Source organism: Oncorhynchus keta, chromosome 25 (genome assembly GCF_023373465.1).
Source record: "Oncorhynchus keta strain PuntledgeMale-10-30-2019 chromosome 25, Oket_V2, whole genome shotgun sequence".
NCBI classification, from domain to species: domain Eukaryota; kingdom Metazoa; phylum Chordata; class Actinopteri; order Salmoniformes; family Salmonidae; genus Oncorhynchus; species Oncorhynchus keta.
This window is the reverse complement of record NC_068445.1, coordinates 23,231,526-23,252,832: the sequence shown is the minus strand read 5'-3', so window position 1 is coordinate 23,252,832 and position 21,307 is coordinate 23,231,526. Positions and strand designations below refer to the sequence as shown.

General features: G+C 42.7%; 1 protein-coding gene across 7 annotated transcripts in view; it reads right to left on the bottom strand.

Moving 5' to 3' along the window:
• LOC118377295 (phosphatidylinositol 4-phosphate 5-kinase type-1 beta-like) overlaps positions 1-21,307 on the bottom strand; it is a 75,784-nt gene that overhangs the window by 4,203 nt on the left and 50,274 nt on the right. For all 7 annotated transcript variants that reach the window (XM_052478948.1, XM_052478951.1, XM_052478950.1 and 4 more), the window contains 9 exons: positions 15,435-15,587; positions 14,851-15,147; positions 7,231-7,433; positions 6,909-6,992; positions 5,948-5,996; positions 5,738-5,822; positions 4,034-4,186; positions 1,977-2,094; positions 172-301 (listed from right to left, as the gene is read on the bottom strand). In XM_052478948.1, the coding sequence (XP_052334908.1) occupies positions 172-301; positions 1,977-2,094; positions 4,034-4,186; positions 5,738-5,822; positions 5,948-5,996; positions 6,909-6,992; positions 7,231-7,433; positions 14,851-15,147; positions 15,435-15,587 (1,272 nt within the window). The remainder of the gene's footprint in view (positions 1-171; positions 302-1,976; positions 2,095-4,033; positions 4,187-5,737; positions 5,823-5,947; positions 5,997-6,908; positions 6,993-7,230; positions 7,434-14,850; positions 15,148-15,434; positions 15,588-21,307) is intronic.

Genomic DNA, 21,307 nt, shown 5'->3' with positions numbered 1-21,307 from the left:
TAGTTAAATAAAGGTTTAAAAACAAAAAACCTTGAGCAGAAAACCTTTTAAAACGTATCTTCTTATCGGAAATAGGATGTTGAGCAGAGCACTATGGGCCCTGGTCAAAAGTAGTGCATTAGGTAGGGAATATGGTGTAATTTGGGACACACCCAGTGAGTGAATACTCACCAAGTAGACATCGAGCACTGAGCCATCATCCCGGTCCATGTCCACCTCTATGTCCATGGTGCTCTGCTCTGAAGTCAGACAGATGGCGCTGTCCTGCAGGGTGAATGTTGAGCTGGACGCCATTTCATCTCTGAGGGGAAACAGGAGAACAAGAAACACACATAAGTAGATATACAAATAAGAGTCCCAAATGGCACCCTATTCCCTACATAGCTCCCTTCTTTTGGCCATAGTGCAAGATTAACTGCATAGCAAATCAAAGAATCCAACATGAAAATGAGAGCCAGGTGAAACCCCCTTCAGGGAAACAGAGGAAAACCTGTGTGTCTGGTGTCTGGCTATAGACTAGAGGTCTCTAGGGGAAGCTAATGTCTAAGAACTTACAAACAGGATAAGTTCATTTAAGTAAGGGAATTCTGGGACATTATGTTTTATGTGGAACTCCTTTACTGGGTTATGGACCTCTAAAAAGAGTCCCAAATAATCTGGGAAAATAAACGTCCTTTAAAACACAGCATCGCGTGAACAGCAGGGGGCACTGGGGGCTGGTGTACATCTGAAACAGGCTATTTCCTTGATGCATGTCAGCTGACTCCTGACTTTGCTTAAATTCAGGAATGTGTTTACCATTTTATGGCATGTTATTGCCTACCCCTCTTAAAGGTGACATGCAGGCACACACACACCTCAGAAAAGGGATTATGTACATACATAGAAAAAGTCACCCTGTCAGAAAATTACACTCCCTCTTCTAACAATGTCTCTTAATCAGACCTTCTGAAATTCTTGAGTCAAATATTCATGAAACACATTGATAGACAATTTTAGGGCAACAGACAGGTGCCTGAGAAGGGAACAAGACCAGGCAGGCATCACAATAGAGACTTCCTGTTGGGGGGGTGAGTGTGAGAGAGAGAGAGAGAGAGGGGGGTGAGTGTGAGAGAGAGAGAGAGGGGGGTGAGTGTGTGAGAGAGAGAGAGAGAGAGAAAGAGAAAGAGAAAGAGAGAGAGAGAGAGAGAGAGAGGAGAGAGAGAGAGAGAGAGAGAGAGAGAGAGAGAGAGAGACAGGCGGGGGGAGAGACAGACGGGGGGAGAGACAGACGGGGGGGAGAGACAGACGGGGGGAGAGATGAGAGGAAAATAAACAGTTCTTTCTAGAGGGAGGTTAGAATTTAAAGTCCATGGTTTATGGCCTGCACACTGCATCTGAACTGGATGTAGGTTGAGCAATGTGAATAACTGTCCAGTGAGGGTTTTCTTGGCTCTTCCAGGGTATCTCTAGTGTATAACATACTGTCACAAAGCCTGAGGACTCTGAGTCACCTGTTCCATGTGGCTTGTCATCACAATAGGCGGAGTCCTATGTTTTCCATCTGGCCTCCCAGGTAGCTCAGTGATTTCACCGGTTATTATTTACATTGTACTCTCCACCCTCGCACTCTTCCTGTCACACTCTCCCCTCAGGGGAATCCCTATGGCAGGCAGGGGCCCTGCTGGTGATTAGTTGGTTTAGTCACTGATTAGCTCAATCGTTTACTCACCTGGTGTCCCAGGTCAAAATAATTGTTGCCAATATTTACACAAGAGTGTAAATATATCTGATTATAATTGGGCCTTTGAGAGGACAGGTGGAAGGGGTCCTCAGATAGAGGGAACAGAGTCTCCAGGTGGGAGGGAGGGAGGGAGGGAGGGAGGGAGGGAGGGAGGGAGGGGAGGGAGGGAGGGAGGGAGGGAGGGAGGGAGGGAGGGAGGGAGGGAGGGAGGGAGGGAGGGAGGGGGAGGGAGGGAGGGAGGGGGGAGAGGTACCTGTCTTCAGACTGGGTCTCCAGGTTGATGGAGGAGGAGGAGATGGTTCCCATGGAGGAGCCCTCGTATGAAGATGGGGTGTCAGGGACTAGGTCAGGACGCAGGTAGGAGCCAAACACTGGGAGAAACACACAAACACACACAAAGCCATGAGCTCACAGAGATACACACAAAGCCATGGCCACACTGAGAGCTACACACATAGCGATGTCCTTACTGAGAGATACACACAAAGCCATGGCCTTACTGAGAGATACACACAAAGCCATGACCTCACCGAGAGATACACACAAAGCCATGACCTCACCGAGAGATACACACAAAGCCATGACCTCACTGAGAGATACACACAAAGCCATGACCTCACTGAGAGATACACACAAAGCCATGACCTCACTGAGAGATACACACAAAGCCATGACCTCACTGAGAGATACACACAAAGCCATGACCTCACTGAGAGATACACACAAAGCCATGACCTCACTGAGAGATACACACAAAGCCATGACCTCACTGAGAGATACACACAAAGCTATGACCTCACTGAGAGATACACACAAAGCCATGACCTCACTGATAATGCCTTCAGTCAGTCAATGTATCATTAACTGTATTTGTATAACAGCAACCTGGGCCTAAACCCCAAAAGAGTATGCAGATGTGACAGGGCAAGGACAAAGTCCTGGGTGCTTGTGCTGTGCTATTAATTTAACACATGATCTAAAGACCTACAGTACAGACTGGATGTCGAAGCTACAGGACAGAACATGGGTTTGAATTAGTTGAGATAATAAAGCAACCATGTATTGTGCATACAATTAGTGTAATTGTCCCTACAAGAACCTTTTATCCCTCAAAATAGGGTTTTCTAACAAGACCGAAGGTATGCATGGAATTGGTTCACTAGAATACGTAGAGTAAGCTATTGAAAATGAAACTGTACATGTAAAATATATAAATGTATATGTATGTATATGCCATTTAGCAGACGCTTTTATCCAAAGCGACTTACAGTCATGTGTGCATACATTCTATGTATGGGTGGTCCCGGGGATCGAACCCACTACCCTGGCGTTACAAGCGCCATGCTCTACCAACTGAGCTACAGAAGGACCACCATGTTATATGAAGGTTGGACATAGCCACTGGAGTCAGGGCCTGATTCTAATCCAGCCAGCCACTGGAGTCAGGGCCTGATTCTAATCCAGCCAGCCACTGGAGTCAGGGCCTGATTCTAATCCAGCCAGCCACTGGAGTCAGGGCCTGATTCTAATCCAGCCAGCCACTGGAGTCAGGGCCTGATTCTAATCCAGCCAGCCACTGGAGTCAGGGCCTGATTCTAATCCAGCCAGCCACTGGAGTCAGGGCCTGATTCTAATCCAGCCAGCCACTGGAGTCAGGGCCTGATTCTAATCCAGCCAGCCACTGGAGTCAGGGCCTGATTCTAATCCAGCCAGCCACTGGAGTCAGGGCCTGATTCTAATCCAGCCAGCCACTGGAGTCAGGGCCTGATTCTAATCCAGCCAGCCACTGGAGTCAGGGCCTGATTCTAATCCAGCCAGCCACTGGAGTCAGGGCCTGATAATGACTCCTCAAGAGACACAGAAAGAGTTTACATGAATAACGCTAACTCAATCACTCACACAGAGACAGAGACAGAGAGAGAGAGAGAGAGAGAGAGAGCGAAAGAGAGACAGCGAAAGAGAGACAGCGAAAGAGAGAGACAGCGAGAGAGACAGCGAGAGAGACAGCGAGAGAGACAGCGAGAGAGACAGCGAGAGGGATGAGTTAGGAGGACTGGCTGTTAATAACAGGATATAGACTGTGTTTTCTTTCCGGTGAGGTAACATTTCAGTGGGGGCTGGAGGTGGAGACACTATGGCACTACTGAAGGACTAGTTTACGGGGACCAAGTGGTTTTCGAAGGCCCATCGGTCCAGACATAATGAGAGGTATGGTCTGCATGACATATCTGGGAAGTGATTTCTCTCAGGTGCTTTTTGTTTTTACAACACATGAATGTGTGGATGATTGATAATTGTGTGCTGGTCTACCTTGTCCGTCTAGACTGGCCAGACTGCGTGCTCCTCCCAGACTCTGCCTCCACTCCTCCTCCTCTTCCTTCTGAGAAGACAGGATCTCCTGAGAGGACGACTTCAGAGCAGGGATGGATGTGTGAGTCCTCTTAGAAGGGGAGAAGCGAATGGCTGCAGAGAGACAGAGAGAGAGAGAAAGAGATGGGAGTGGGATGGGGAGCGAGGTAAAAGAGAGAGGGAGACAGAAACGAGTGGTGGGGGAAGAGAAAAGGAGAGCGGAGGGAAGGGAGAGAGGAAGATAAGGAGAGAGAGAGGGAGCAAGAGAGAAATAGGGGGTTGGGGAGAGAGTGAGGGGGTAGGAATGAGAGTGAAGGGGTAGAGCAAGAGAGAAAGAGGGGGTTGGGGAGATAGTGAGGGGGTATGAATGAGAGTGAAGGGGTCGAGCAAGAGAGAAAGAGGGGGTTGGGGAGAGAGTGAGGGGGTAGGAATGAGAGTGAAGGTGTAGAGCAAGAGAGAAAGAGGGGGTTGGGGAGATAGTGAGGGGGTATGAATGAGAGTGAAGGTGTAGAGCAAGAGAGAAAGAGGGGGTTGGGGAGATAGTGAGGGGGTATGAATGAGAGTGAAGGTGTAGAGCAAGAGAGAAAGAGGGGGTTGGGGAGAGAGTGAGGGGGTAGGAATGAGAGTGAAGGTGTAGAGCAAGAGAGAAAGAGGGGGTTGGGGAGATAGTGAGGGGGTATGAATGAGAGTGAAGGTGTAGAGCAAGAGAGAAAGAGGGCGCGATGGAGGGAACAGATTACCCTGATTGCAACCATTATCGTGCATAATCAAGCTTGAAGTGTCTTTCCCAAAGTAGCAGTAAAATGATCAAACTGTTAACGCATAATGATCATTACGAAACTGTCCCCCGATGTTCCATTCTGACTCCCAAGCAGAGCATGAAATCCCTCCCCATTGTATCTAACTGTGCAGAAGCATTGCCATAATAATACCAAGCATCTAAATCCCAAACCATCTTCATTAAATCAGCATTGCACACTGCTTTATTTCATCTTAACATGAAACATTCCACAAGTCAAAACCCTGAAGTGAGAAGGGCTTCAGCCACTGGGGTGGGTTCCTAAATTACCCCCACTGGGGGACTGGCATGGTCACCACCCAAACAGAGGACAACCATAGACTCCTGTTAATAGGGAGAAACTAAACACCTCTCTGATAACAAGATATTTCTGGGGAAAGAACTAAAGGCAGAACAGAACTACTAAAATATGCAACTACATAAATGTATGCATGGACACATAACCGCCAAGAATCTATATCAGTATGTCAGCGTAAAGCACAGCGAGAGGAGCTGAGGGAGGGTTTGAAACCTGACCTATTTCATTGACTGACAACAGCGTATGTGTCACTGGATCATCCACATAACAAACTGGTAAAACACAATCACGTCCTCTTACAGGAGAAATGTATACCTTACATCAAAACAGCTGTGTTGTTGCCTTCAACACAGCTGGTGACTAACAAATCAATCTGTACAAACATTTCCAATGGTTTAAAGTTGACTAAACTGTACGTGACACAACGACATAGTGTTATTGTAGTCTCAGTCTTAGCCCTCATACCCCTTATACCATTACACTTGTTTTCCGATCCCAGTGCCTGGCATGTGTGACATAAATGTATCCCTGTCATAGGGGACTGAGGAACAGAAGCCAGCAGACTTACTCGGAGTCTTCCGGAACACCGAAGTGCTCATGAACTTGAGGAATCGGTTGGCATAGAAACCAGGCCGGTGCACCGAGACAGAGTCCTGAGGACAGAACAGAAGACAATACAGGCTTTTATCAGGGAGGGCTATTTGAGATCAATAAGAATGGAACCTATGAACGGTGTGTGTCCAGAAGGACACACGTAATCAGCAGCATATCAACTTACGCCGTCGTAGACCAGGGCCTTCCATGAGTGTTCCAACTTCTTAATGAATCTGAGGGGGAAACAAGAAGTCTTGTCACAAACAGAGCTTGTTATGCAACAAACCCAACCCCTCACCAAGCCCCATCACCCAAAACCTGAGACGCTTCCCGTTGACACCAAAGACAGAACAGGAACCACAGCAATATTACATGTAATGTTACATAATATGCTCCCATTCTAGTTACATTTGACAGTGCAATTGATGGACTGAGGCAAGCAAACAGTTGGCAAGGGAAGATGATTCATATGAAAAGATATATGGGGAATGATATCATTATGTAACTCCCCAGCCAAGACACTGACAGACAGGTCCTGAGGTCAGCTTAGAGATCCTGAGATATGGACAATAATAATAATAATAATATATGCCATTTAGCAGACGCTTTTATCCAAAGCGACTTACAGTCATGTGTGCATACATTCTACGTATGGGTGGTCCCGGGGATCGAACCCACTACCCTGGCGTTACAAGCGCCATGCTCTACCAACTGAGCTACAGAAGGACCACAAGGGAACAAGCTTTAGGGACACTTCTGTCTCTCTGGCCCTCGAGGCTTGTCACACTGAGGAGCTTCTCTCTCCCTCTCACTAACTCTTCTCTCTCCCTCTCACTAACTCTTCTCTCTCCCTCTCACTAACTCTTCTCTCTCCCTCTCACTAACTCTTCTCTCTCCCTTACTCCCTGCATTGGGACAGAAAATCAATGCTTCACCAGAGTGAATAGGAAAGACTGACAGCTACAGAACCCTTTTCAACAGAGTTGGATAGAAAATGATGCTTTAAGGACCCAGGAGAGTGGCTGCTTGATATCCAATCAATCAGAATATTGTCTGTGGGCGTAGCAACGAACCCTCCATGTTACAGAACATTATAGTATGTTATTATGCTATATAATATAGCATGTTATGAAGTAATGTTAAACCTGTAGGACTGCAGGATGTCGATGATGCCCAGGAAAATAAGCAGCTTCTCTTCTTTGTGTGACTTGGCAGGAATTCCACCCATCCTGAAATACAGCCCAGTAAAATGCAGGTCCAGTCACAGAATGTAGTCAGGTCAGGAGACACATTAAGGGTTTTGATCATTGTTTGTAAGAGTTTTGCCATGTATTTTTCAGTGTATGTGAATGTGAGTGTGTGTACGTGTAAATGTCATCAAGCTATTACAGTGTATATGATTGTGTACTGTACGTGTGGTTGTCTTTGAATGTGTATGGGCAGTATGACTGAGGTGAGCTGACTCACGTGTCGTCTGTGGTGTGGGCCTCGGCAGCCTTGCCGTCCCCCTGGATAGACTCCATGGCTGTGGAGTAGAGGACCCTCTGGGCCACGGGCCGCTTGCCATCCCCCACTGCCTGGCCCTGCTCGCCGCCCTCCTTCGGGCTCTGGTCCAGAACATGCACGGCCAGAAGCAGACTGTAGTCCATGATCTTAAAGCTCTCCAACACCTGCAGCACACAACATGAAACCACACAGTTAATTACATGATCTGAAACCACATCAAAACAACCCCTGGGCTAGCAAAGAGTGGAAACAGTTGGAGCTGTTGGCCTTGGTCTAAGTCCGGAATCTGACCAGTATCACAAACAGCTGTGTGCATTTTAAACAAAAATAGTGTTTTTTTTATCATCTGGGTTATTGAAGTGTGACCCGTATTTCTGTGTGACCAAAGATAAATAGGCAATTGTGATATGTGGAAAGTCATCATTTTTATAGTCCTTCTGCCATGAGAGGATTATCGAATTAGCATCCAAAAAATTGCTAATGTAGTTTGCCTGATTTTCCATCATTGGACCGCGGGAATCGTCTTATTCTAAGCATTATTGTACCAATCCCCGAAACTTCCAAGAATAGCACTGTCTGTCTGTCTGTAAGAGAGACGACAACGAGAAACAAGGAATGGTCATCATGATCGTCATGCTCTCAGTTGGATTCCGTAAACAGTATTTCCAACATCGGGAACTTCCAAACTTGCCATAACGGACTCAGTCATCATCATCCGTTATATGGAACTGGCTAGTAGAAAACAGGCTGAGTAAAAGGACCACAACAGAACCAGCTCATTTGCCTTTTGAGACATAATGTAAGAAATGTGAACTAATATGTCCATAATGAGGATATTTGATAATAAAGACTAACACAAACACACCCTTACTAGGAGTGGACAGTAGGATGGATATAGTTGAGCAAAGATGGCCTTTAGATATGTTATCATACCACTGATGTATCTAGAACTTGAATCCATTGCACCATGACTGAGCACACCCACAATAAGATTATAGAACAGCTATTTCCAGGATATCCCCAAGGTAAATGTGTCTTTATTCGTGCTTTATTCTTGGTGGTTTAATCATGGTTAATTAGTTCTGTAGTGTCCTTTTATGACGAATGCAAACCATGAACAATCATACAGACACGTGCGCACACCAGCCACACATACACACAAACATTCAGAATAAACACTTGTGCTCTTGTTCGAGCTTGGTCTTTTCCATGTCTCTGATTTGCATCCATTCCTCTTGACTCCCCCGTCCTATTCAAAGGCAACCATTTTGAATAGAGCCACACACCAACCTGCCCTGGAAAAAAATATAAGGACACTCCTGACCTGCAAACTGATATTTAATTTCAGAATTGGTCAAATCAGGTTATGGTTAGGGTTTGGTTAAGGTAAGGTCAGTTTTAGATTTTAGTTGGTCGTTAGAGGTCAGGAGTGTCCTTAAAATAATTACAATTATCAGCTTTTACATTGACATTTGATGGAATGTCTCCATTACATATGTTTTTATGTTAGGCGTAGTGGCTAGATCCAGCTGTAGCACTGCATGGGGAATAGGGTGTCATTTGAGATCTGCCGTGGTTTGGCTTTGTTTGGCTTTGTGAGAGAGGGCATTGTTGTCCCCGTCATCTTCCAAAGGAATGACAGAATCACATGACATGGCAGGAGGAGAGGGAAACAACATGACATGGCAGGAGGAGAGGGGGACAACATGACATGGCAGGAGGAGAGGGGGACAACATGACATGGCAGGAGGAGAGGGGGACAACATGACATGGCAGGAGGAGAGGGGGACAACATGACATGGCAGGAGGAGAGGGGGACAACATGACATGGCAGGAGAAGAGGGGAACAACATGACATGGCAGGAGGAGAGGGGGACAACATGACATGGCAGGAGGAGAGGGGGACAACATGACATGGCAGGAGGAGATGGGGACAACATGACATGGCAGGAGGAGATGGGGACAACATGACATGGCAGGAGGAGAGGGGGACAACATGACATGGCAGGAGGAGAGGGGGACAACATGACATGGCAGGAGGAGAGGGGGACAACATGACATGGCAGGAGGAGAGGGGGACAACATGACATGGCAGGAGGAGAGGGGGACAACATGACATGGCAGGAGGAGATGGGGACAACATGACATGGCAGGAGGAGAGGGGGACAACATGACATGGCAGGAGGAGAGGGGAACAACATGACATGGCAGGAGGAGAGGGGGACAACATGACATGGCAGGAGGAGAGGGGGACAACATGACATGGCAGGAGGAGAGGGGGACAACATGACATGGCAGGAGGAGAGGGGGACAACATGACATGGCAGGAGGAGAGGGGGACAACATGACATGGCAGGAGGAGAGGGGAACAACATGACATGGCAGGAGGAGAGGGGAACAACATGACATGGCAGGAGGAGAGGGGGACAACATGACATGGCAGGAGGAGAGGGGAACAACATGACATGGCAGGAGGAGAGGGGGACAACATGACATGGCAGGAGGAGAGGGGAACAACATGACATGGCAGGAGGAGAGGGGAACAACATGACATGGCAGGAGGAGAGGGGGACAACATGACATGGCAGGAGGAGAGGGGGACAACATGACATGGCAGGAGGAGAGGGGGACAACATGACATGGCAGGAGGAGAGGGGAACAACATGACATGGCAGGAGGAGAGGGGGACAACATGACATGGCAGGAGGAGAGGGGGACAACATGACATGGCAGGAGGAGAGGGGGACAACATGACATGGCAGGATGAGAGGGGGACAACATGACATGGCAGGAGGAGAGGGGAACAACATGACATGGCAGGAGGAGAGGGGGACAACATGACCCGCCACGAGTTCTATAACAATAATGAGAAGAAAACAAATCCCAAACATTCTGTGTGTTTGTGCAGGGCAGGATAAAGAAATCACTAAGACACTTTATGTTGGTGTTTCGTTTATTTTGGCAGATCCCCAAATATTCTTGTGATAAAACTTAATCCACAGTTATTTTTTATAAACTATTGATCCTCTGTCGCTAAATGATGCTCTCTGTTGTATTTTGAACATTGCCTCTTGGGCCGAGCCCATGACTCACACAATTGACCAGTCACATTATGCAGTTAATTATATACAGTTTATATTTCCTTATTATCGGGGCTGAAGACCAGAAGCTTCAGCCCCTGCAATAATCCGGCGCTGTGTGTGTGTGGCGATGTGTGTGTGTGGCGCTGTGTGTGTGTGTGTGTGGCGCTGTGTGTGTGTGTGTGTGGCGCTGTGTGTGTGTGTGGCGCTGTGTGTGTGTGGCGATGTGTGTGTGTGGCGCTGTGTGTGTGTGGCGATGTGTGTGTGTGGCGCTGTGTGTGTGTGTGTGTGGGGCTGTGTGTGTGTGGCGGTGTGTGTGTGTGGCGATGTGTGTGTGTGGCGCTGTGTGTGTGCGTGTGTGGCGCTGTGTGTGTGTGGCGCTGTGTGTGTGTGTGTGGCGCTGTGTGTGTGTGGCGATGTGTGTGTGTGGCGCTGTGTGTGTGTGGCGATGTGTGTGTGTGGCGCTGTGTGTGTGTGTGTGTGTGGCGCTGTGTGTGTGTGGCGATGTGTGTGTGTGGCGATGTGTGTGTGTGGCGCTGTGTGTGTGTGTGTGGCGCTGTGTGTGTGTGGCGATGTGTGTGTGTGGCGATGTGTGTGTGTGGCGATGTGTGTGTGCGTGCATGTGAGCATACGTGTTTGTTTCCGTCTCAAATTAATAGGGACATTCCCAGACAAAAACCTTTTCAGACATCAAGTTAAATGCCACTCCACGTCCCTCTTCCCTAGTCACAAACAGACCTCAGCACTCATGATTGGCAACCCCTTACAAAACCTTGTACCCTTCGCTAAACTGTCATTCCATTTGACATCGTCATCCTCTCAACATCTCAGAGCCCTGCAGTGCAGTGACAATTTCATTACTCTCTGTTACAAGATAGTCCAAACAATGGCTCCCAAGCAGTGTCTGTGTGTATGCGCGCTCCCCTCCCCTTTCCAGTCATAGGACTGGGCATGGTTTATTAATGTTCTTAGTTTGTTGAGAGATGGAGAGAGGAGAGGAAGGAAAAACATACTACTCTACATTTCCCTCAGTGACCCACATTCAGCAGCAGACACTTCCTGGTCCCCCTCTCTCATCTCACCCCTTACCTCCCCTTCCCTCCATACCTTGGCTGAATCTCCTTCCCCCCCCCCTCACCCATGTCTGTCGCGTCCCTCTCGATCCCACTCTCCTGTTTTTCGGTGTTGCAGCAGGCTCTGTGACTAGGGGTTTACTGCTTACTCATGGAAACGGACAGAGATTCTGCTTAGGGGGCGCTTTGCTTACTGCTCAGGAGGGGAAGGCAGGAAGCCGTGACAATAACAAACTAGCTACAGTCCAGTCACTTACAGTACAACCACTGCTCAGACGTACACACAGCTCACTGGCGTTAAACATTTTAAGAAGTCTGAACTTCTGTTCTGGGTTACAGTTACAGAATATATTTTTGTCTCTTAACAACTCTCCCTACTAAACAAAAGACAAAAGAGGAAGACATTTACACAAGGAGACATTTCAAAAACAAACATTGTGTCAGAATCATGACGTCAAAGACACTGTGCTCCAGCCCCCCCCCAGACACAGCCCCCCACCCCAGACAGACACAAACAAACAGTCATTATATAACCTGAGCCTGGCACATTAATGACCTGCATGAAACACTGTTCCCTTTATACTTTGAAGTACAAAGGAAGTGAGAGAAGAGAGATGGGGAGGGACAGAGAGACAGAGGTCCTCTAAAAGACTTCAAACAAGAGGTCATCTTAGAGTGTCTGTGAATAGGGCTGGCACAATTACTGAATAACTGTGTAACCAACGGTTACGGATGAAGACCATCATGAAACGGTTATTACGGTGACCACTGTCATTTGGCCGGTCCATTACAGTCACCCAAAATTCCATGACCGTCACAGCCCTCTGTCAACCACTGTTATCCTTTCCCCTCCATTCTGAGCTAATAGAAAGTCAACATTGAGGAGTGTGTGAGTTTAGTTAACAAACACAAGGAGAGCAGAGGAGATGAATCAGCCAGCTATAGCAGCCAAATCCATCGAGGCGTGACTCCAGGCGGTGTCCCAAAGGAGAGTCATCAGAAACACACAGGACAGCCTGTTACCAAACAGGCCTATATATACCCACAACACCGTGCTACTCATGCAGACTAACTCCATTCATTAAGTCACCACTTCTCGTTTGCTGTTGAAAAACAGCTCAGTCTCCGATACAATGAAAGTGGTAAAAACCTGGTTCACAGAAGCCATGACATTGTTATGGGGGAGTAAAACAAATGTCCTTGACAATCACATCGTAGGCTATAACATTTCCAAGTTTTCAAAGGTTGGATACCTTAAACAGGAAGTGTGTCTTCCTTCCTGTTCCTGGTCTACTTCCTGGTTGGGGACAGAGTGAAGCACCCTGTGCCGTCAGACAGAGACAGACAGACACTACCATGCTCTCTCTGTCAGGGACAACACCCACACTGTTACAACACAGGCCTAACAGCCTCTGGTTTAAAGTTGTCCTTAGGGGCACAGATCTAGGATAAGCTAACCCTCCACATATACTAACTATAACTTAACTGTTGAAAATACTAAACTGACCTTAGATCAGTGCCTAGGGGCAACTTCATTCTTCTCCCACATGAGATATATCCCTTCAGAGCTAGCCAAGGCGGCCAGGGTTATGTACAGTACATAGGGTTGTAAGAACTATACTGTATAATAATAGCTGAATAAGACTATTCACCATATGATCTGTGACAGTCCACATTATTATTGATTACGTGTTTTCAATCAATCAACCAATTATCTATTCACAAACAGGTAGTGTAGGTCTGAGCAGAGCACAATGACAACAGAGGGAGATGAGACAGATATACACTGAGTATTCCAAACATTAGGAACACCATCCTAATATTGAGTCCCCGTCCCCATCCCCCCCTTTTGCCGGAAGCGTTCCACAGGGATGCTGCCCCATGTTGACTCCAATGTTTCCCACAGTTGTGTCACGTTGGCTGGATGTCCTTTGGGTGGTGGACCATTCTTGATACACACGGGAAACATTTGAGCATGAAAAACCCAGCAGCGTTGCAGTTCTTGACACAAAGCGGTGTGCCTGGCACCTACTACCATACCCTGTTCAAAAGGCACTTACATTTTATGAATTTCAGCCTCTGAATGGCACACATACACAATCCATGTCTCAATTGTCTCAAGGCTTAAAAATCCTTATTTAACCTGTCTCCTCCCCTTCATCTACACTGATTTAAGTGGATTTAACAGGTGACATCAATAAGGGATCATAGCTTTCACCTGGATTCACCTGGTCAGTCTATTTCATGGAAAAGGCAGGTGTTCTTAATGTTCTGTACACAGTGTACAGCATAGTAGTGCTGTAGGCCTATAGATCTCCAGCTTGACTTGTTGTGGTCCTGTTTGTTCTATGTACATTTTAGGTGTGGCAAAGTAGCTCCTTGCTCAGAGCAGAGTTGTGGTGTTCTCTTTCTGTTGAACAATAGCTCGGATCCCACTACTTCACTAGATTAGACAGGCTAATCTGGTGGCTATTGCTCTGAAATAGACAGGAATGCAGCCTCAGTTTGGACTCCTATCTTTAGGCTGGTGCGCTCCCTTACTTTCTCGCTCTCACGCTGCTGGGAACATTTCTTCATCACACTCAGTGTTTGGAGAGCTGTCATGGAACTGAACAGAGCTCCCAATGAACCCACAGTGGAAACACACAGTCCCAGTGCCAAACACTGCAGCAACACACAGTTCCCTTTCTCAAAACACTCTGTCCAAACCTACAATCACACACACTGTTCTAGGCCTGTATACAATGTAGCAGAGTATGAAGTGGAAGAGTGGAGAGCGAGTGTGTGTGGGTGTGGCGCACGTGCGTGCATACTTGCATTAGTATATATGCATGTGTGTACGTGTATGCAGTGTATACTATTTGAGTGTGTGTACTGAGTGCAGAGTATCCTGTTTGAATGGGAGAGGTTGCTGATTTCCCAGAGACAGAGGGAGTCCAACTACAAATACAATCTGTGCCCTTTCCTACTTCTGGCATCTGACCCAATGTCCAAGGGATGACATCACAAGGAGTTTGGCCATTTAAGTCCAGAGTTTGGGAATGAAAACAGCAGACTGTAGAGATGAGCGTACAGATAGTGCTGTAAACTGAGCCTTCTCATCTGATAGTACTTCTAGTTTCTAATTCTAGCATGACTGGAAAAGCCAGAACGACTCTCCCATAATCTGCATACAATACTGAAAGAATGTGAGGAATCTGCTTTGTTTTGCTAAATTGCTCCTGCCATGTGTTTGCTGAGATGCGTTGCAATACTGGGATGACTCAGCAAGTTAAAATGACATAACATTCAAACCAGCTGTATAATCTGCTTTTCTTGGTACTCAAGACAGTGTTGTAGCACAGCTTCACCAGGCCCTACCACACAATCAGAGTTTGAGCCGACAGACAGACGGACAGACACACACACCTGTCCCAGTCTACACCTACCAGGCAGTCTCTCTGTAAGGTCTTCATCAGCGCATTGTAGGTGTCAGCGTCAAAGTAGAGCCCTTCATGCATGTCCTGGAAGTCCAGGTCCTTGTAGACGGGACAGGCCTTCTCCCTCTCCTTCCTGGAGGCACGTCTCTTGTAGGTGGAGCCCTTCAGATCGTACTTGTAATTCATCTTGACAGAGCGCGGCAGCACGTTGTTCATCACCACCAGCCGGATGTTGACGCCTCCAGACTGGATGCAGTATAGACCGTAGAACTTAGGCAACAGCGTGCGTGGGTTCTGGTTCAGGTTCTGTGTGTGGATGTGGATGTGGGGAGAGAGGTGGATTGCAGTTAGTAGATTATTAAGGTTCTGGATTGGTTAGAGTTCATATAGCTCTGAACACTCAGTTAACCATGAATCCCAAACCTTAAACCTCAGTATTATTCCACTGTTTAAAAGTGCTGAGACTAGGTTTGCAACCTAAATTGAACCCTAAATCTTATATAGTGCACTACTTTTAAACAGAGCTCTATGGGCCCTGGTCAAAAGTAGTGCACTGTATAGGGAACGTAGACCAGATTGGATAAGTTACTCACCATGTAGTAACCTGGGAGTAGTTTCTGGAGAAACTCTGCCTCTTTGTGCTGGACGGTTTTGATGATGAACTCGTCATCGCTGGTCAGGTAGAACAGAGAGCCGCTGGCCCCGGGATTGGACAGCTCAATCAGAGGCTCATTACAGATAGAGTACTGAGGAGAAAAACAACAGCACATAATATAACTGGTGTAATATGCCTGTAAAAACAACACAGCTGGTTTAATATGCCTGTAAAAACAACAACACAGCTGGTTTAATATGCCTGTAAAAACAACAACACAGCTGGTTTAATATGTCTGTAAAAACAACAACACAACATAACTGGTTTAATATGTCTGTAAAAACAACAACACAACATAACTGGTTTAATATGTCTGTAAAAACAACACAACATAACTGGTTTAATATGTCTGTAAAAACAACAACACAACTGGTTTAATATGTCTGTAAAACAACAACATAACTGGTTTAATATGTCTGTAAAAACAACAACACAACATAACTGGTTTAATATGTCTGTAAAAACAACAACACAACATAACTGGTTTAATATGTCTGTAAAAACAACAACACAACATAACTGGTTTAATATGTCTGTAAAAACAACAACACAACATAACTGGTTTAATATGTCTGTAAAAACAAAAACACAACACAGCTGGTTTAATATGTCTGTAAAAACAACAACACAGCTGGTTTAATATGCCTGTAAAAACAACACAGCTGGTTTAATATGCCTGTAAAAACAACAATACAACATAACTGGTTTAATATGTCTGTAAAAACAACAACACAGCTGGTTTAATATGCCTGTAAAAACAACAACACAGCTGGTTTAATATGCCTGTAAAAACAACACAGCTGGTTTAATATGTCTGTAAAAACAACAACACAACATAACTGGTTTAATATGTCTGTAAAAACAACAACACAACATTACTGGTTTAATATGTCTGTAAAAACAACACAACATAACTGGTTTAATATGTCTGTAAAAACAACAACACAACTGGTTTAATATGTCTGTAAAACAACAACATAACTGGTTTAATATGTCTGTAAAAACAACAACACAACATAACTGGTTTAATATGTCTGTAAAAACAACAACACAACATAACTGGTTTAATATGTCTGTAAAAACAACAACATAACTGGTTTAATATGTCTGTAAAAACAACAACACAACATAACTGGTTTAATATGTCAGTAAAAACAACAACACAGCTGGTTTAATATGCCTGTAAAAACAACACAGCTGGTTTAATATGCCTGTAAAAACAACAATACAACATAACTGGTTTAATATGTCTGTAAAAACAACAACACAGCTGGTTTAATATGCCTGTAAAAACAACAACACAGCTGGTTTAATATGCCTGTAAAAACAACACAGCTGGTTTAATATGTCTGTAAAAACAACAACACAACATAACTGGTTTAATATGTCTGTAAAAACAACAACACAACATTACTGGTTTAATATGTCTGTAAAAACAACACAACATAACTGGTTTAATATGTCTGTAAAAACAACAACACAACTGGTTTAATATGTCTGTAAAAACTGTAAAAACAACACAACATAACTGGTTTAATATGTCTGTAAAAACAACAACACAACATAACTGGTTTAATATGTCTGTAAAAACAACAACACAACATAACTGGTTTAATATGTCTGTAAAAACAACAACACAACATAACTGGTTTAATATGTCTGTAAAAACAACAACACAACATAACTGGTTTAATATGTCTGTAAAAACAACAACACAACATAACTGGTTTAATATGTCTGTAAAAACAACAACACAGCTGGTTTAATATGTCTGTAAAAACAACAACACAACATAACTGGTTTAATATGCCTGTAAAAACAACAACACAACATAACTGGTTTAATATGCCTGTAAAAACAACAACATAACTGGTTTAATATGTCTGTAAAAACAACAACATAACATGTCTGTAAAAACAACAACATAACTGGTTTAATATGTCTGTAAAAACAACAACATAACTGGTTTAATATGTCTGTAAAAACAACAACACAACATAACTGGTTTAATATGTCTGTAAAAACAACACAGCTGGTTTAATATGCCTGTAAAAACAACAACACAGCTGGTTTAATATGCCTGTAAAAACAACACAGCTGGTTTAATATGCCTGTAAAAACAACAATACAACATAACTGGTTTAATATGTCTGTAAAAACAACAACACGGCTGGTTTAATATGCCTGTAAAAACAACAACACAGCTGGTTTAATATGCCTGTAAAAACAACACAGCTGGTTTAATATGTCTGTAAAAACAACAACACAACATAACTGGTTTAATATGTCTGTAAAAACAACAACACAACATAACTGGTTTAATATGTCTGTAAAAACAACACAACATAACTGGTTTAATATGTCTGTAAAAACAACAACACAACTGGTTTAATATGTCTGTAAAACAACAACATAACTGGTTTAATATGTCTGTAAAAACAACAACACAACATAACTGGTTGAATATGTCTGTAAAAACAACAACACAACATAACTGGTTTAATATGTCTGTAAAAACAACAACACAACATAACTGGTTTAATATGTCTGTAAAAACAACAACACAACATAACTGGTTTAATATGTCTGTAAAAACAACAACACAACACAGCTGGTTTAATATGTCTGTAAAAACAACAACACAGCTGGTTTAATATGCCTGTAAAAACAACACAGCTGGTTTAATATGTCTGTAAAAACAACAACACAACATAACTGGTTTAATATGCCTGTAAAAACAACAACACAGCTGGTTTAATATGCCTGTAAAAACAACACAGCTGGTTTAATATGTCTGTAAAAACAACAACACAACATAACTGGTTTAATATGTCTGTAAAAACAACAACACAACATTACTGGTTTAATATGTCTGTAAAAACAACACAACATAACTGGTTTAATATGTCTGTAAAAAAACAACAACATAACTGGTTTAATATGTCTGTAAAAAAACAACAACATAACTGGTTTAATATGTCTGTAAAAACAACAACACAACATAACTGGTTTAATATGTCTGTAAAAACAACAAACAACATAACTGGTTTAATATGTCTGTAAAAACAACAACATAACTGGTTTAATATGCCTGTAAAAACAACAACACAACATAACTGGTTTAATATGTCAGTAAAAACAACAACACAGCTGGTTTAATATGCCTGTAAAAACAACACAGCTGGTTTAATATGCCTGTAAAAACAACAATACAACATAACTGGTTTAATATGTCTGTAAAAACAACAACACAGCTGGTTTAATATGCCTGTAAAAACAACAACACAGCTGGTTTAATATGCCTGTAAAAACAACACAGCTGGTTTAATATGTCTGTAAAAACAACAACACAACATAACTGGTTTAATATGTCTGTAAAAACAACAACACAACATTACTGGTTTAATATGTCTGTAAAAACAACACAACATAACTGGTTTAATATGTCTGTAAAAACAACAACACAACTGGTTTAATATGTCTGTAAAAACAACAACACAACATAACTGGTTTAATATGTCTGTAAAAACAACAACACAACATAACTGGTTTAATATGTCTGTAAAAACAACAACACAACATAACTGGTTTAATATGTCTGTAAAAACAACAACACAACATAACTGGTTTAATATGTCTGTAAAAACAACAACACAACATAACTGGTTTAATATGTCTGTAAAAACAACAACACAACATAACTGGTTTAATATGTCTGTAAAAACAACAACACAGCTGGTTTAATATGTCTGTAAAAACAACAACACAACATAACTGGTTTAATATGCCTGTAAAAACAACAACACAACATAACTGGTTTAATATGCCTGTAAAAACAACAACATAACTGGTTTAATATGTCTGTAAAAACAACAACATAACATGTCTGTAAAAACAACAACATAACTGGTTTAATATGTCTGTAAAAACAACAACATAACTGGTTTAATATGTCTGTAAAAACAACAAACAACATAACTGGTTTAATATGTCTGTAAAAAAACAACACAGCTGGTTTAATATGCCTGTAAAAACAACAACACAGCTGGTTTAATATGCCTGTAAAAACAACACAGCTGGTTTAATATGCCTGTAAAAACAACAATACAACATAACTGGTTTAATATGTCTGTAAAAACAACAACACGGCTGGTTTAATATGCCTGTAAAAACAACAACACAGCTGGTTTAATATGCCTGTAAAAACAACACAGCTGGTTTAATATGTCTGTAAAAACAACAACACAACATAACTGGTTTAATATGTCTGTAAAAACAACAACACAACATAACTGGTTTAATATGTCTGTAAAAACAACACAACATAACTGGTTTAATATGTCTGTAAAAACAACAACACAACTGGTTTAATATGTCTGTAAAACAACAACATAACTGGTTGAATATGTCTGTAAAAACAACAACACAACATAACTGGTTTAATATGTCTGTAAAAACAACAACACAACATAACTGGTTTAATATGTCTGTAAAAACAACAACACAACATAACTGGTTTAATATGTCTGTAAAAACAACAACACAACACAGCTGGTTTAATATGTCTGTAAAAACAACAACACAGCTGGTTTAATATGCCTGTAAAAACAACACAGCTGGTTTAATATGTCTGTAAAAACAACAACACAACATAACTGGTTTAATATGCCTGTAAAAACAACAACATAACTGGTTTAATATGTCTGTAAAAACAACAACACAACATAACTGGTTTAATATGCCTGTAAAAACAACAACACAACATAACTGGTTTAATATGCCTGTAAAAACAACAACATAACTGGTTTAATATGTCTGTAAAAACAACAACACAACATAACTGGTTTAATATGTCTGTAAAAACAACAACACAACATAACTGGTTTAATATGTCTGTAAAAACAACAACACAGCTGGTTTAATATGCCTGTAAAAACAACAACACAGCTGGTTTAATATGCCTGTAAAAACAACACAGCTGGTTTAATATGCCTGTAAAAACAACAATACAACATAACTGGTTTAATATGTCTGTAAAAACAACAACACAGCTGGTTTAATGTCTGTAAAAACAACAACACAGCTGGTTAAATATGCCTGTAAAAACAACAACACAGCTGGTTTAATATGCCTGTAAAAACAACAACACAGCTGGTTTAATATGCCTGTAAAAACAACACAACATAACTGGTTTAATATGTCTGTAAAAACAACAACACAGCTGGTTTAATATGCCTGTAAAAACAACAACACAGCTGGTCTATTAAAGTCATGAGTAACCACTACGCTGCATTTCGGTCCGACTCTCTTTCCACAAACGAAGAACGCCGTTACAAACACAACATAACTGGTTTAATATGTCTGTAAAAACAACAACACAACATAACTGGTTTAATATGTCTGTAAAAACAACAACACAACTGGTTTAATATGTCTGTAAAAACAACAACACAACATAACTGGTTTAATATGTCTGTAAAAACAACAACACAACATAACTGGTTTAATATGTCTGTAAAAACAACAACACAACACAGCTGGTTTAATGTCTGTAAAAACAACAACATAACTGGTTTAATATGTCTGTAAAAACAACAACACAACATAACTGGTTTAATATGTCTGTAAAAACAACAACACAACATAACTGGTTTAATATGTCTGTAAAAACAACAACATAACTGGTTTAATATGTCTGTAAAAACAACAACATAACTGGTTTAATATGTCTGTAAAAACAACAACACAACATAACTGGTTTAATATGCCTGTAAAAACAACATCATAACTGGTTTAATATGCCTGTAAAAA